General features: G+C 40.4%; 1 protein-coding gene across 2 annotated transcripts in view; it reads left to right on the top strand.

Moving 5' to 3' along the window:
• Nucleotides 1–14,769, top strand: part of HDAC9 (histone deacetylase 9) — a 283,155-nt gene that overhangs the window by 262,967 nt on the left and 5,419 nt on the right. For both annotated transcript variants that reach the window (XM_075143616.1, XM_075143615.1), the window contains 2 exons: nt 5,455–5,539; nt 10,696–10,849. In XM_075143616.1, the coding sequence (XP_074999717.1) occupies nt 5,455–5,539; nt 10,696–10,849 (239 nt within the window). The remainder of the gene's footprint in view (nt 1–5,454; nt 5,540–10,695; nt 10,850–14,769) is intronic.

The raw sequence follows: 14,769 nt of genomic DNA, 5'->3' as shown, positions 1-14,769 counted from the left end.
ACATTAAATGTTAAGATTTGTATGTTATTCCAAGAAGTGTGTTAAAATTGGGTTGAATATTGAGATTTCTCCCCAAAATCTTTGTCATGGAGAATGGAAATTCCACACTATTTCGTCCGCCCTAGCTTCAGTGTTATAAAGACCTCTGTTATGCCTTTCGGTGCCAGGTGGTGGTGAGTAGGTCTGCTCTATACATGCAAGGATAGGTTCTGGTTTCTTTCCTCCACGTTACTTTTGAAGAGGCACTACTTGGATTTAAAAAGCTCTCAGGGATAAGCTTTCCTTGAGTTCAGCATCCTAAATCCTGCAGCTTATTTCCAACATAACTGCGTTCAGTTGGGGGTTCTTCTGCAGCCAGAGAGAATGAGGAAGGATTCCATCAAGCACAAAACTTTGAGTCAAAAACTAAGGATTTAGTTCTTCCTTCATCTCATCCCTTTTCAAGCAGCCAGGTGGGATGTTTCCATGGGACATAGAAGTCAGTCTAACACCATGGTCCCTCTGACCTGTCTACAGGTTTGGGGAGCGTCTCTTAGCTCTACGTGGTACAGCAGTTTGCCATGGTTTATAACAAGCGATAATTAGTCACAGACGGGGTCATGCTCTTCTTTGCATAGAGGAAACAGAGGAGTGCAGTCCACAGTGTGCTCTGCCCAGCGGGACCCTGCAACAAAGGCACACAGAGGATTCATGTCTGCTCTCATTGACTGTGGCGGCCAAGGCTGAATTTGGCCCTAAGTGCAAAAACATTTCTAAGTGACTAAATTTAACATCTTCTAGTAAATATTCTTCTGGCTTGAATTTCAGTCTGAAGCAGAATCTGACAAAACATTGTGATTGGTTGGCTCCCAAGCATGCTTGAAAACTTATACTGGACAATTTTCTTGCAGAGTGTGAAGTATGTGCTTCTTTCTCGCAATCTGTTGAGCTGGCATTTAGGAGGGGATGGTAATTTAAGTGGAAAGCTCGTACTCTGCAGCTTTCCTGCTGATGATGAAAAGTTGGCATTTTTCTCCTTTGTGGAATTCAGTGTGAATCTGGGGCTGCTTGCCAGCTAGGCAGTGAGCTCTGCCAAGAGGGCCTGGACTGCGTTAAAAAAGGGTTATTTGCCAGAACAGGTAAGCATTTCTCTCTCCAAAATGGAAATATTCATGGAAGTGAATATGGCCTGAGATCAATTTTAAATTAGATGGTAAACTTGGTCACAATCTCACATCCTCATTGTTAATCTGAGTCTAATACTAGAAAATAATTAACACTGAGTCTAAGCCACCTGTCAACTGCTGCTTGCATAAACCTGGAGTCCTGAAATTGGCCCAGAAATAGAGAATTAGATGGAGTAGGAAACTGGAGCAAGGTATGTGCCAGAGGTCAGCATGGTGACATCAAAGTCCCCAAGGTGGGCAGTGCTAGTCAGGAAGTGGTTTGGCCAAGGAAACAGAGAATATTCTGATTCCAAAGTTACATACTTCCAAGGCATCCCTTGTTTTTTGGAGACTGGCAGGTGCTAATGACCCTTTGTGCCTTTGAACCAATTCCCTACTGAAAACTGACTTGTTTATGTACGGCATTGTAACAGTGGATCACAAAAATACCTGCCTAAAGTGCTTATATATAAACAGAAAGTGCAGAAACTTTGAGAAGATTGCTAATATAAGAAAACAGAGGACCTGTGAGATCTTTGAACTTAGTCCTCTCTAATCATAGGCAACCCTATGATTTGACAGGTATTTGCAGTAAGAGCAACAAAGCCCAGTCTTGGTGCTGATATGTTTCTTGCACAGTTTATTCAGGAAAGGGAGGTTGTAGCGCTTCCTTCTGCAACCTAGGGATCCCTGAGGAGCCTGCCTGCCTTCTCCCCTTCCTCTGCTTCAGTCAGGACTCTCCATGCTCCTTACCCTATGCTTGCAATTGCCTCACTTTTGAGTTATCTCTAACTGCACTCTGCAACAATCTTCACTGAAGCTAATCCTGGTGCTTTAAAACATGACAGTGCTAAGGACTAAACAGATATTGCTAGATTTTCTAGATTTTGCAGCTCAGTACAGACTGAACAGTTTCAGGTTCTCTACGTGTTCCCAAGGATCATTTCAGATCACCTTCTGGGCACATGAAATTTCCATCGTTAATTCCTTCTTCAAACATTTGTTGATATGCCTTTGGCAGACTTTGGCGGCCCAAGTGATTTTTGCCCATTTACATTGTTTTTCCTACTTTGAAAATGATTAGTGGACACAGTTTCTACTTTCATCTGCTACTTTGGGCACAAAAGCCCAATTCAGCCATGTAAAAGCTTTGAAAATGTGACCCTTTGTGTCTGGTCCAAACTGTCTCTCCCGTGGTTTGGTTATTTCTGCACTGACTTGAGCTGTTCTTCTCTGAAAGATTTCTTTCCTGACAGTGTATTTCCAGTGCTCTTTTCAGCTTCCTTTCTGTTAGCCTCCAGATTTAATAGACTTCATGATCTGAATGCCAATAAGTGTAGGAGGGAAGGTGATAGTGCCATATATGCCAGGTGTAGAATAATTTCTTTTGTTCACTGTTGGGTCTAACTGCTGATATTTTCCAGGGACACCCCTATGTCTGTACAGTTGTATCCAACCGGTGGATAGCTGCCAACAGAAATCATTCTTTCGAATGCAGACAGTCTCATTTCAGAGTGTATAGAAACAGCTGCCATAACCCACTGGCTTTATTTCTATGGTGTTTTTGTAACGGTACTGCATTTGGGCTGAACAGGGTATATGATGTAATGAACTTACTTCTGGAGCCTGATAAGGTTTCCCTGATATGGAAGAGGATCCAAGTTCCACCTGGTTATTCCTAAGGGTGAGGAGGCAGAATAGCTCCACAGCAGAAGCTGAGCTTGGGATACAACATGAAAGTTTTCTGGAAAAAATTGTTAAGGAAATGATCAAGCATGACTATTATATTCACATCACCTACAGATCTGTTACTACAGCTAACAGATGGAGTAATGATTGGGATAACTGTTGGATGTCTGACACTTTTTCTTCTTTTCTTTAATAATTCATCATCTTATCCTGATTTCTAAAAACACATCTGCCATTTCTAAATATTCATCTGATATGTCTAACATTCAAATGTAGCCTACTCATTAAACAATTTATTTCTGTACTGATAAATAAAGAGGTGTCATTGATATATTAGGAAAAAATCAAGACAATTTTTTGGCTCCTGCAAAAATCCAGCTCTGAAGAAGGCAACAAAACTGCTTAAAATTCACCTTTTAATAGGAAATTCCCTCTATCTATCCCTGCATCAGTTGCTCCCAGCTTAATAATTAGCACAAGAGGTCTGCAGAAAGAATCTTGAGGTACTCAAAGGGTAAAGCAAGACACAGCTCTCAGATCTTGCAGTCTGGCAATTCCATACCTTGTACTATTATTCCTACTGTTATAGCCTGGAGCTATTTTGTCCTACTGCAGGGGAGTGAATTAGTTGTCAAAGCCTTAGGAATTAGGAAATTGTCAAAACAGAACCTTAAGCTACTGTTTGCTTCCCCTTCTGTGTTCCTGCACCCCGTATGACCAAACAGAACTTCAGGATTTTGTCCTCTTCCTGGCTGAATAATAGATTGCTTTAAACAGAAAATAACAAGTGAAAAAAGCAAGTGCTATTTATCTACATAACCCAAGGTATGGATTATTAAGATTATTATACAGGTTATTGTTCTAAAATCTGTGAAGCTTGATCTGTTGGTGGGCATTTTCATAAATATGCAGTTTTCCCTCAGATACCGGAAAGAGTTACCGAATAGAGTAACCTATGAAGATCGTGAAGTACATGTGGTTTAAGAATTGCAAATGTCTCTGTAAATATTATTTTTATTGTTCTCTTCGTTCTAATCCGTAATACATATTAGATAGCAACAATCTTCCTTTGCAGTTTGGCCTCCTCAGTAACTAAGTAGAGGTGGGACCCTACTCAGATCCTACCAGTAGTTCTATGAACACGTGCTCACTGCCCAGAATGGAGTGATTTATGCTATTTGAAAAAAAACCATAGTGCTATTGTTTGTAGCCACAAGGAAATCTTCCAGCTGCAATCCCATATGGGATTCTAAGGAAATAATGACATGAACAGTCCTATTCATTTTAGTTACCGGGACTCCAAAAAACTGGTGATATTCGCAATGTCTTTATCACTGACAGGCTTTCACTGCTGATCATAATGGTAAAATCCCAGAAGTTCTGGGATTTGTAGCTGAGGTTGCTTAAAATAGCACCACTAAGGGAGTATCTACACTGCAGTTACTTCCCACTTTGTGTACTTGGATCAAAGCTGATTTTATCTAGTTGGTGGGTAGCAATGCAGCAGTAGCAACCCGGAGGACAATATATGATGGCTACTGAACTATTAACTTCACAGAGGAAGCTCCTTGGGTGGGCTTCACTTGACCGAGTTAAAGGAGTTTTGTCTGCAGTACAGATGTCTCCTGTCAATGATGGTTGAACTTCCCTGGCTTTAGAGAAGAGAGACTGGTACTGATATTGCTCTTCCTTGTCTACCTTGACACGGTTGCTACTCTTGGCTCCACAGGAAGCAGCCTTAGCAGCCTATGCAGGGAAGCGGAAAAACTGGCTGGACTCTAAGCATAGTTCAAGGAGAATATAGTTATTACAGTACAAGAAGAGACATTTAGCCCAAACAATCTTTTACCCGTTTTCTAAGAAAAAATGTATGGAAGGTGGACAAAAAAGCATATGTGGATGAATTTCAAAATACAGTTTGCTTGGTATATCTGTCCATTGCAGGGCAAAAATAACTGTACAGTAACTGAACACTTCCTTCTGCTAATTTACTATGATGCAGCCCTACTCAAAGAATATACAATTAAAACTGGCTAATTAAAATGCAGCTGGATCTATAAAAAACTTACTTAGAGAACTCTCACTGCTAATCCGCATAACCATTTTTTATCTACTACTTTATTTGAAATCAATGCAAAGCTAGTAAAAGCAGCTGTGTTTTATGGTTTTCCCCTATAAATCTTAAAATGTGTAAGATGGTTAGATGTAATAACACCAGAAAAATAAAGATAATAGAGTGCACACTTCGGTTCCAGTGTGGCTTCAGCAAGGTTTTGTTTGGAGTGCCCAGCTGCGTATACAGACGCAGTGGAATTTGGTTTGTGAGGAACCTACAAAAATTACACAAATAACTAGCATTTTTTTAATGAATAATACACAGACGTGCACCTGCTTCAGAGACTCCATAGATTAGTCTTGCAGCCAATAGAAAAGCCCCTTGGAATTCAATTACATGGCTGGAAAACAGAAAACAAAATCATGGCTATACTTTTAGAACTGATACCAGCAAAATGTTAACCAGTTCTTGGGCTGAGCTTTTCCTAAGGATTAGATTGTTTCAGTTTGTTTTACTTCCCTGTGGCTTATTGAAAATTTATATTATTCTATTCTATTCTTGCAGCTGGAGCCTCTCCCGGAAGATATTGTGCACCAAATCCCCAATATGAACGCAATAGCTTCTTTAAAAAAGACCACTGAAATTCAAAGTATGTTTCTCAGTTTGGTTGGTGGGTTTGGGGTATTTTTTATTATTAATTAATGTCATAGACATTAAACTATTGTTTCACAGAAAAGAGCGGGCAAACGTTTTATGTATAAACAAACATGCTCTGTCTAGTGTGTGTGTGTATATATATATATGTATATATGCTTTTATTTTTGTTTCTTTGACATCTCTTAGTTTCTGCTATGTATTTAGCCCTGAAAAAAATAACCCATTGAAATTATTTAGAGCTTTCTGATTCCTGAACATTCCCAAATCTTTCCATTCCGGAGCAGCTCGGATGAAATAGATGTTTGTCAGTGAGGAACAGGATCAGACAGGTAAATTAGAGCTCTAAAAAACAGTTTCTTCAGATTCTGTTTGTGCAGCCCTTTACAAGTTACTCACTTTGAGATGTGTTACACAGCTTGAGATAAAGTTAAAAAGCTCAAAATCTGTGGCACTGATCCATGGAACAATGCTAACAAATACATGATTTTATCCTGTTTCTGGTGCAGAGGGTACTTGATTGCTTCACTTGTGTGCTGTGACCCCAACTCTTTACTACCCAGATGTTTTAGGGCATTTGCTCTGGTCTCACTGAAAAATTTTCTCTTTGCCATCAGTTGCCTTAAGCCAACTGAGCAGACTTCCCTTAAATTCTCTAATCTTCTGCTCTCTGCCATTTTACCGAGGCAGTGGGAGCTTCCTGACTTCTACTGTTTGCTGGCTCCTTAACAATAACAAATGGATAACAAATGTTTTGCTTCATGTTAGATGAATCACAAATAATTGGGATTCATCTGTATAAAATAAATGCAGTTTTTAAAAGGGACACCATGCATTATCCATTGATCATGCAGTAATTATCAATCTGATTTTAGTTGTAAAGTGACAATTAAAATTCATTGTAGGTATATAATTCATTCTTCATATACAGTGGTCACCCAGATATGCAAGTGCTCTAAGTAAACCATCTGTATATGATAAATTCCAGTAAGTCATTTTTGCTGGGTGGTATGTCCTCGGGTAGCTCATGAATTAGTATCTTCCTTAAAATTCCCTGTTAATGATCCGGAAGGAATCAGCAAATTAAGGAAATTCATGTACTACACAAGATAGAGCAGATTTGCAAATGACAATAAGGAAAGAAAGCTGCACACAGGCCACAGACATTAAGAAAGAATATGCAATTCTGTTTGAAATAAGAATTTAATGAAAATGGATCTGAAACAAAAAAAGGGTGAATTGAGGAAAAAAATCATTAATACTGGCTCCAGAAAGGCATAGTGTCTTACTAGAAATACACGCAAATGATGGCAGTTCAGAAAGAAGGGATGGATTTAGGAACAAATATATAGTGTGTGTCTAAAAACATAGTTCAGAGCTGCAGAGTGGCTTGTCTTTGCTTGTTCAGAACAAGCTTAGGTTTGAGCTGAGCTGGTACAGTCACGGCAGTCCAGTGCGCTGTTCTTCTGAAACCTAAGTCAGACTGCTCAGGGTTTGGACGTGTATTTATACACGATATTCTGTCTTCTCTTGCAACTCTTACCTAAAAGGTTATGTATACATCATTTTGTCTGGAGAGAGACCAAGTATTAGAGAGAAATGTGCTTGGATGATGGAAAGGAACATTGAGGAAGTTTAGTGCAGCTTTGCGGAGGATGCATATTTAGATGGAATTAAGCAAGTCCATGTTGAATATTATAGGGAGTTATGTGGGCTGAAAAGCGTTAGGCTGTGGGGTAGCACCTCGAGAGATATGAGAAAACCTGATTTGTTTGGATGATTGCTTACATGTTCATTGAATCTGTATTTCTGTGGTCCAACTTTGATAATGAATATTAGCAATATTTTAGACAAAAAAGTCTCTTCTCTGTGTTTGCTGCAAAAAATTGAAGATACAATACTTAGTTAGACAATGAGAAGAAACAACTTTTTTCTAACTAGAATGGAATTTGTATAAATGTTTTGTTTGTGACAGTGATCCAAAGCTCCTTTGGAAATGTAATACATTTGGAAGTAGTAGTTCCCACACCCATGTAATATGCTATTTCTAAACAATCCTGTTCACTAGCTTGAATACCACCCCCAAACTGTTTTTTTCAAGTAAGCCATGGTACAGCATGTCCAAATCTATCTGTGAAAGGCGATTACAAATGCCTGTAACAGTGACAGAAACATTCACTTTTATTATTTCCTGGTAATAATCAGTGCTCTCACAAATCTTTGAGGGAGACTTAAGCACATTTTCATGCTGAAAGCCAAAGCATACCTAGAAGACTGATTTGGTTTCATTGTTTGTTCTTGCAAGCCGTGATTGCTCTTCAAGTTTTGTATGAATGAAACCAGCAGTATGCTTCATTCTTTCCCCTGAGCTCCACCACGTTCTTCTCAATGAATGTAACAGGACCGGTAGAATTTCACATTCCAGTATAGCACAGTAGAAATGACATTTTCAGAGATGTGAGCAGTTTGAGGCAGATGCTTTTTGAGCTCATTTAATTGTCAAACCACAGCATACCTAGGGTTTCTAACAAAGCTCCTTTGCAGCTGCATGCTGTGATTGCCTCTCCGTTCCACAAGACTTTGCCTGCAAATCTTTTAGTTGAGCACACATGCAAGCCCTGTATGTTTTGTGCGCAACATACAAATGTTGTTCTTTATAAAAAGAAGCTTGCAAAGCTGTTTTGCTTACCACAGGTGTTTGAAAGGTACAGCTTTCTGATTTTAAAGAAAAATCTACCATTGCTTTTTCACAAGCATCAGAAAGCCCTCTTTGCATGAGGTACCCGCCGCTACCTGGATGCTATTCCTAATTGGGACTGCTTTAAAATTTCCTCCCACAAACCACAAACACCCTGCCATGCACTCCCCTTCTCCAAGACCCTCCACTGCAGCGTAGGTGCTGCCACCTGCTTCCTGGCCTGACTCTGCTCTCCCTCTTTATCACTGAAGCCCCTCTCATAACACAATTCTCAGTGCAGGGGAACAAGGAAAATCACAGATCGCTTGGGAGTGAAGGGCAGTTAAATGGGCACCGAGAGCCCACTAATATGCTTGAATTGGCCCTGAGTTTTAGTGTTACAAGAAAGTCAGGATTCAGGGGGCAGCTGGTGTGCGAGCCTGTGTGTGAATGAACGAATGTGATGTAGCAATCCTCACTGATGCTGTTTTATTGTTGCTGCAGGAGAGCAACACAGTGGTAGCTGGTTACTAATATTTTATTTTATGAATAAGAGCCCTTGAAAACTCCAGCAGTGAACATGGGTTCATTTCTTTTATAGGCAAGAGGGGGTATTATTCCCATGCCAACAGATTTGATTTTCTTGCACATCTGTTTCTGCAACAAAAACCCCACCCACTCTGTGAACATTTAGCTCATAAATTATAGGGTTTGAATTGGGTGTATATTGCAAAGATTGACTTTTGCACATATGATCTGTGAGAACATTGTGGAATGCTCATATAACTTTTTTGTTTGTTTTTAGTGTATTTTTTAATGAATAGAGAATATGGTCTCTGAGCACAGTAATAATAGAGAATATTTTTGTCTTGTTTTTATAAAATTTGCCAGGCTCCAATCATTGAGCCTACTGTTATGTACATAACTTTTTAGCTGTGTCTTTCATGCTTTTGGAGCAAAGCCAACCTCCTAACACTTAATCTCAACTTTGTAGGATACTTAATACACTTTACATTTTATCCCCAGAAGGTCCCCGTTATTTAAAGATTCTGCTAACTACTCAAACGTGCACACTATTAGAGTTCAAAGAAACACGCTGGCCATGCTTGCTGGTTGTTCTTGCACGTTGACTTGGGCTTTCATCTTGCAATGATGTTTTTGAATAAAGACATTTTCAGGCTTTATTGACAGCTGCTTTCTCACTGGAGGGAAAAGTTCATCTTTCGAAAAGCCTGAAACTGTGTTGAGAGCTGTATTACCAAAGAGGGAGTTTTCAGCAGCCTTTGTGCGGCACAGGCAGCACCACCGCTGGCCTGGCCTCCCAGCTGTCAAAGCCTCCAGCTACCCTCCGGATAAGCACCTCGACTCAGCCCGCTGCCCAGCTGCCAAAATCCTCCTTTTAGCCCTCGGAAGAGTCCCCCACTTGATCCCCTCTCTTTCACAGCTGTTGAAACCCTCCGTCTAATTCCCAGATAAGTACCCTGACCCAACCTCTGCAGCAGCTGCTGGAAGCTTCTTGCTAAACACTGAACAAGCTCTGGTCCGGAGCTCCCAGCCTTCCCAAAGCTCCTAATTTCCAGGTGTCATCCACCTGGCAATTAGTGAGTGCTCGGTGGATTACTGGACTGTAAGAAATACATACATAAATTCTTACTTGTTCACCTGGTTACCACTAATCAACCTTTGTTTCTTAATAGCACTGCAGTAGCAGACCATTTTATATGTTGACCATGAGTCACCTGCCATTATTGTTTGTGTTGCTTGAGAAGCTTCTTACTGTCTCTTCTGTTGCTGGCAGAAAGCTGAGAATACTCATGCTTTTAAACTACTGCTGTGTTTTTACACAGCAAACCAGAAAGTTCTATTCCTTACGATACCTGGCAGCTTTCCAGCAGCAGCCAGTTCATATATGAAAGTTTTAAATAAATTATTGTTCTAGTATACGCCCTGAGGTTGGAGGAGAAAGAACATCCAGGACTAACAAACCTGATTGTTCTGGCAACATCACCTCAGCCCGAGCTGGCATTTCTGACTTTTTCCCTTTTCAAGACAGTGCTGTGTGAGCACTTTGTACAACAATGTTCATTTTTCTAGTCCTGTTTGCTCTATACGCATCAACTGCCTGCCATATCAGAGCTTCTAGGTATTAACCCTGCCCTGAACTCCCTTCACCTTGCGTAGATAAAGCCAATAGCTTGTCTGACAGTATGAGTTCATTAGCCTGCGTGCTACTCCTCCAGTTTATTACCTTCTGGGGAAGGGTGTGACACAGCCCTTGGAATGAAAGCACTTTCCAACTTGGCATTCTTAGGTTCAGAAATATACCTCTTCACTGCAGTCTGAAATTTCAACTGTACTGCTTACACCGCAGTGATTTTAAATTATAATCACCCAGTGTTGAACTAAGTGATTACTATGCTTGTACCACCATGCTAGCTAAAATTCCCATAAATTATTATGTGTGTTTTCCTTAGGCAAGTACTGGAAGTCAGTGGAGCCATACTCTGTGCCAGTGGATTGTGCTCTGGCTGAGTCTCAGAAACAAGAGAGGGAGGAGACAGAAACAGTATCTGCTATGGCCTCTCTTTCAGTGGATGTTGAGCAGTGTATCCCTCAGGAAGGCAGCAGGTAAGCCTACGCAATTATTGCAGAGAACAAGACTTTCGCTCCAGTCAAGTGAGATGAAGACCGCTAGACTAAGGGTTGTTTCAAAATTATCTGCTAATTGAGTTACCTGGAATTTTTCATCCCTGGATTTGAGTTCTCTCACTTCGTCACTGGAAGCAGAGGTATTCTATGGTAGCAGGTATTTTTCTGGCGTGTGCAATTCTTTACTAAGGTTCATGATTAGTGCAAGAATCTTGTTTTCTCCCCATGTCTAATGCTCTCTACTACGTAAAAAGTGCAATATCCATATGAGGAAAATAGACATGATTAAGTGTAATCAACCATATTTTTCTCATTGGAAGCTATTCAAACCTGTTTTAGTTTTAATTTTCTAGGAAGGCGTTTAACACACGGTCAGATAAATTTAATAAGGATGGACTTAAATCATTATTAAATGATATTAGAGAGGCATTAAAAGTTACTTCCCTGGAAGCAATGGAGTGGTGCCAGTATAAAACTTAAAGCAATCCTGACCAGGATTAGGGCCAACATTTTCTGTGTACCAAGATGAAGGTACACCAGCAAAGAATGAGAACGCTGTTTCTTCCAGCTTGTCAGCTGCTTTTTACATTAATGAAGATTGCTTTCAATTTCACAAATTGAGAAAATGATACAGTAACTGCTGTTGTGTTTTTTGCCAATTAGAGATGAAAAAAATTGATAGCCACTGAATACTGTGTCATCTACAAAACAGTATTTCTTCAAAGAGCTGTTAGGAATCAAAAAAGCCACTGCAGAAGTTCTTGGAGTTTCCTATTTACTCATTTTAAGGACAAACTTTCCTGGCCTTCAGCAGTAGATGAAGACCCAAAATGCAGTGGAACCTTCGGTTTCCATCACACAGAGAAAACAGGGGAGGGAGGAGGAAAGGAGAAAAAAGCCTTATAAGGAGACTCATCAGCTCCCTGCAGGCTGTGGAGCAGAGCTGTGTAACAACAGGAGAGAAAGGAGGGAGCTGTGGGTAGGCAGGGCAGTGGTGGGCATGGAGCCAGAAGGATCCATGGCTCCTACGTCGTGACAGCTACTTCTTTGATTCGGTTCTTGCCTCCAGCGTTGGCTCTTTTAATCAGAACTGAACTGATAGGCATCCGGGGGAATAGCGCAGTGCTAAAAGCTATGGATGTGTTTGGGAGTGAACGTCTCTCACAACAGTGGGAGCGCTCATCTGTCAATGAGTTAACAGACATGGCTCAAAGGGACACACGGGGAGCAGAGCTAGCTAGTAAAGTTTGCAGTATTTACATAATTACCTTTCCGATTGTAATTATATTTTAATATGCTATGGCTATTGTTGTGCTGGTATTACTGCAAACAAATCCATAAAAGCTTAGGGAAGAATCCATGACGAATGGGAGACATATTTTAGATTTGTGAGAGTGCTAATCAGTGCTCAGCTAAGGAATAATATAAGGTTTGTCATACAAATTTGTGACAATTATGAGACACTTCTGCTAGCCAGGGACAGAAAGGTGCCTGCTCATGTGTGTGTAGCTCTGAAATATAAAGAATTTCAGTTAAAGTGTTGGAACTAATGCAATCAAACAAAGCAAAGCTTTAAATTGTCTGAAAAAGGGTGTGGTTAATTTTGTGTATTTTTACATTGCTCCAAATAACCAAGAATTGTATTTGTTATGCGCCTCCACTCCCTTGAAACTACAGCCATTGAGAGCAACTGCTGATCCTACGTGATTTGAACAAAATAACCCTTTGACTAACGCTGCACTTAATTATTGTATTTATTACCTACCTACTGATAACCTGTGACAGTTTCCACCCATTCTGAAAACAGAATTTCAGGGCGGAGCTGAGAAAAATGGAAAAAAACGCATGTGCTGAAATGTACACAAGTGGAATTCATGTGGCTGCCAGATTCATTACACTTCATCAGTTCTGGACTCTTATAGGGACGAATCCATCGTGATGAATTGTTCTGTGGAAAAATGGCTTCGTTTGAAATATCTTCTGTGGTGCTGCAGAGATTTTTCAGCAGCACGAAAAATCCCTATGCACGCATGCGTTCCTAAGTCTGTTTCCACATTTGTAACCCACAAAGAAGTCACCCGAAGCCAGATTGCCATCAGAGAGCGACGGGACAACATAAGTGCTGTCCCACTGGACCAAAATTGGCAGTTAGCTTTTCTGAGGCTTTGGGATATCATTCTCTCTGTTTTTTTCCTGCTGAATGTAAGGAGGAATATGGAATCAAAAATGGTCACCCTGAAGGTCTGATTTTGAGGGTCCTCTGAGCTGCAGGGAGACCTGAGAGGACCTGGCTGCACTTTGAGCATGAATGAAAGTCCAGCATGGGATCATAAATCCAGGGACTGATTTGACATTGCACACTCTGGTTTCATGCCAATATAATTTCATTCATTTCACGAAAACGTGCTGTTCATTTCATAGGCACATACCAACACACAAACTTCAGTGATGTAGTGATGAGTCCAACTTTGCTTTTTCACATTTCTTATATTTGTTGTAATTAAGGACCAAGTATGCAATGCTCCATCTCCAGCCCCTTTCTGTGGCAAACGACAGGGCTGCAGGGACATGAGGAGTCCTCTGGGCTCTCAAGCCCTCTTGATAAGGCCACTGTAGATGCACCCCCTCTTCCCCCATTGTAGATGGGGGCCACCTTCTGAAGACTTGTGCAAGCTTTTGCATTGAGTGTTTGTTTGGGAAAGTTGGTTGTGACAGGTAGGGCAGGATCAGAGCAGAAAGCACCGTAGCTGACAGGGCAGCTTGAAGGGTTCCTTCGTTATGCCAGGAGTTGATTTATTTTCTCTTAATTCCCACCATGGTCAGCCAGGCTGATAATTCTGGCCTGCATCTCTAACCCTGTTTCACTGAATTGATGGTAGAGATCCTGTTGACTTCAGCTTTGGATGGTCAGGCCTCCAGATGAAGAGAGTGGCAGCAAGCGTCTCTTTGCGGGAAACTCTTGCCAGTTATGTTGGAGGATATATTGGTGTTTGGAGTGAGATGACTCACTTTAAACTCAGATTTTGGGTAAAGCAGCTCTTTTCCTGGCCAACTCATATCTGACTCATTTACCACTGATGAATAAAGGATAAAATGCTCCTGGCTAAGGCCCATCTTAAGTATTTCTCTTTCTTTCTTCTCTCTTTCTTTCTTTTCTTCAAGTGACAGTGCCGATTATTTTTTTATTTGATTTTCTCTGGCAGGCTAAATGAAGAAAACCGTGAAAAGCTGCTACGCTTTTGGTGTTTTATTTTACCAAAGCACAACTCTGCATTTTAAGATCCAATTGAAACTTGATTATAGACTTCAGAAGGGAACAGATATAGAAAAAAGAGTTTGTGGATAGGAAAGAAAACATGCATGATGCTAACACACTTTTAAATGCAGATGCAATTAAAGGAACAGGCATGCCTATAAAACATTTCTAACTACCATAACATTTGTCTGTTGATAACTGCTTATTCCCTATGTGAGATACAGATTTAGCTGATTAGAATTTTGCTTTGGCCAGACCATCTGTTTCAGAAATCGTGCTATGAAAATATTCAGTACAGTGTTGTCCCTGATACATTGGAGCTTCTGTATGTTTCTTCTTAAAATGGAAAAATAAAAGGGTGTGGAGGCAGATCTCTTGCACTTACTATTTTTACAACAAACAGTAAATCTTGAGAACGACATTTATCAGAATTTGACTTTATGGCCCTCATTCAGCTGAGCACAGATTTTACTCAAATGGAAATGAAAACAAAGTATAATTTTTATATATAATCTTAGTGTTACAGAGCTACCAGTTGCTGTTTCAGTCACATTGCATTATATTACACACATTAGAGCAACTGGTTGGATCATGGGGTACAGCTAGCCACCACCTAGGGTCACTTGCTGTGTTTGTGTATCAA

Source organism: Calonectris borealis, chromosome 2 (genome assembly GCF_964195595.1).
Source record: "Calonectris borealis chromosome 2, bCalBor7.hap1.2, whole genome shotgun sequence".
NCBI classification, from domain to species: Eukaryota; Metazoa; Chordata; class Aves; order Procellariiformes; family Procellariidae; genus Calonectris; species Calonectris borealis.
Note: the sequence above shows the minus strand (reverse complement) of the source record. Positions and strands in the feature narration are given on the sequence as shown.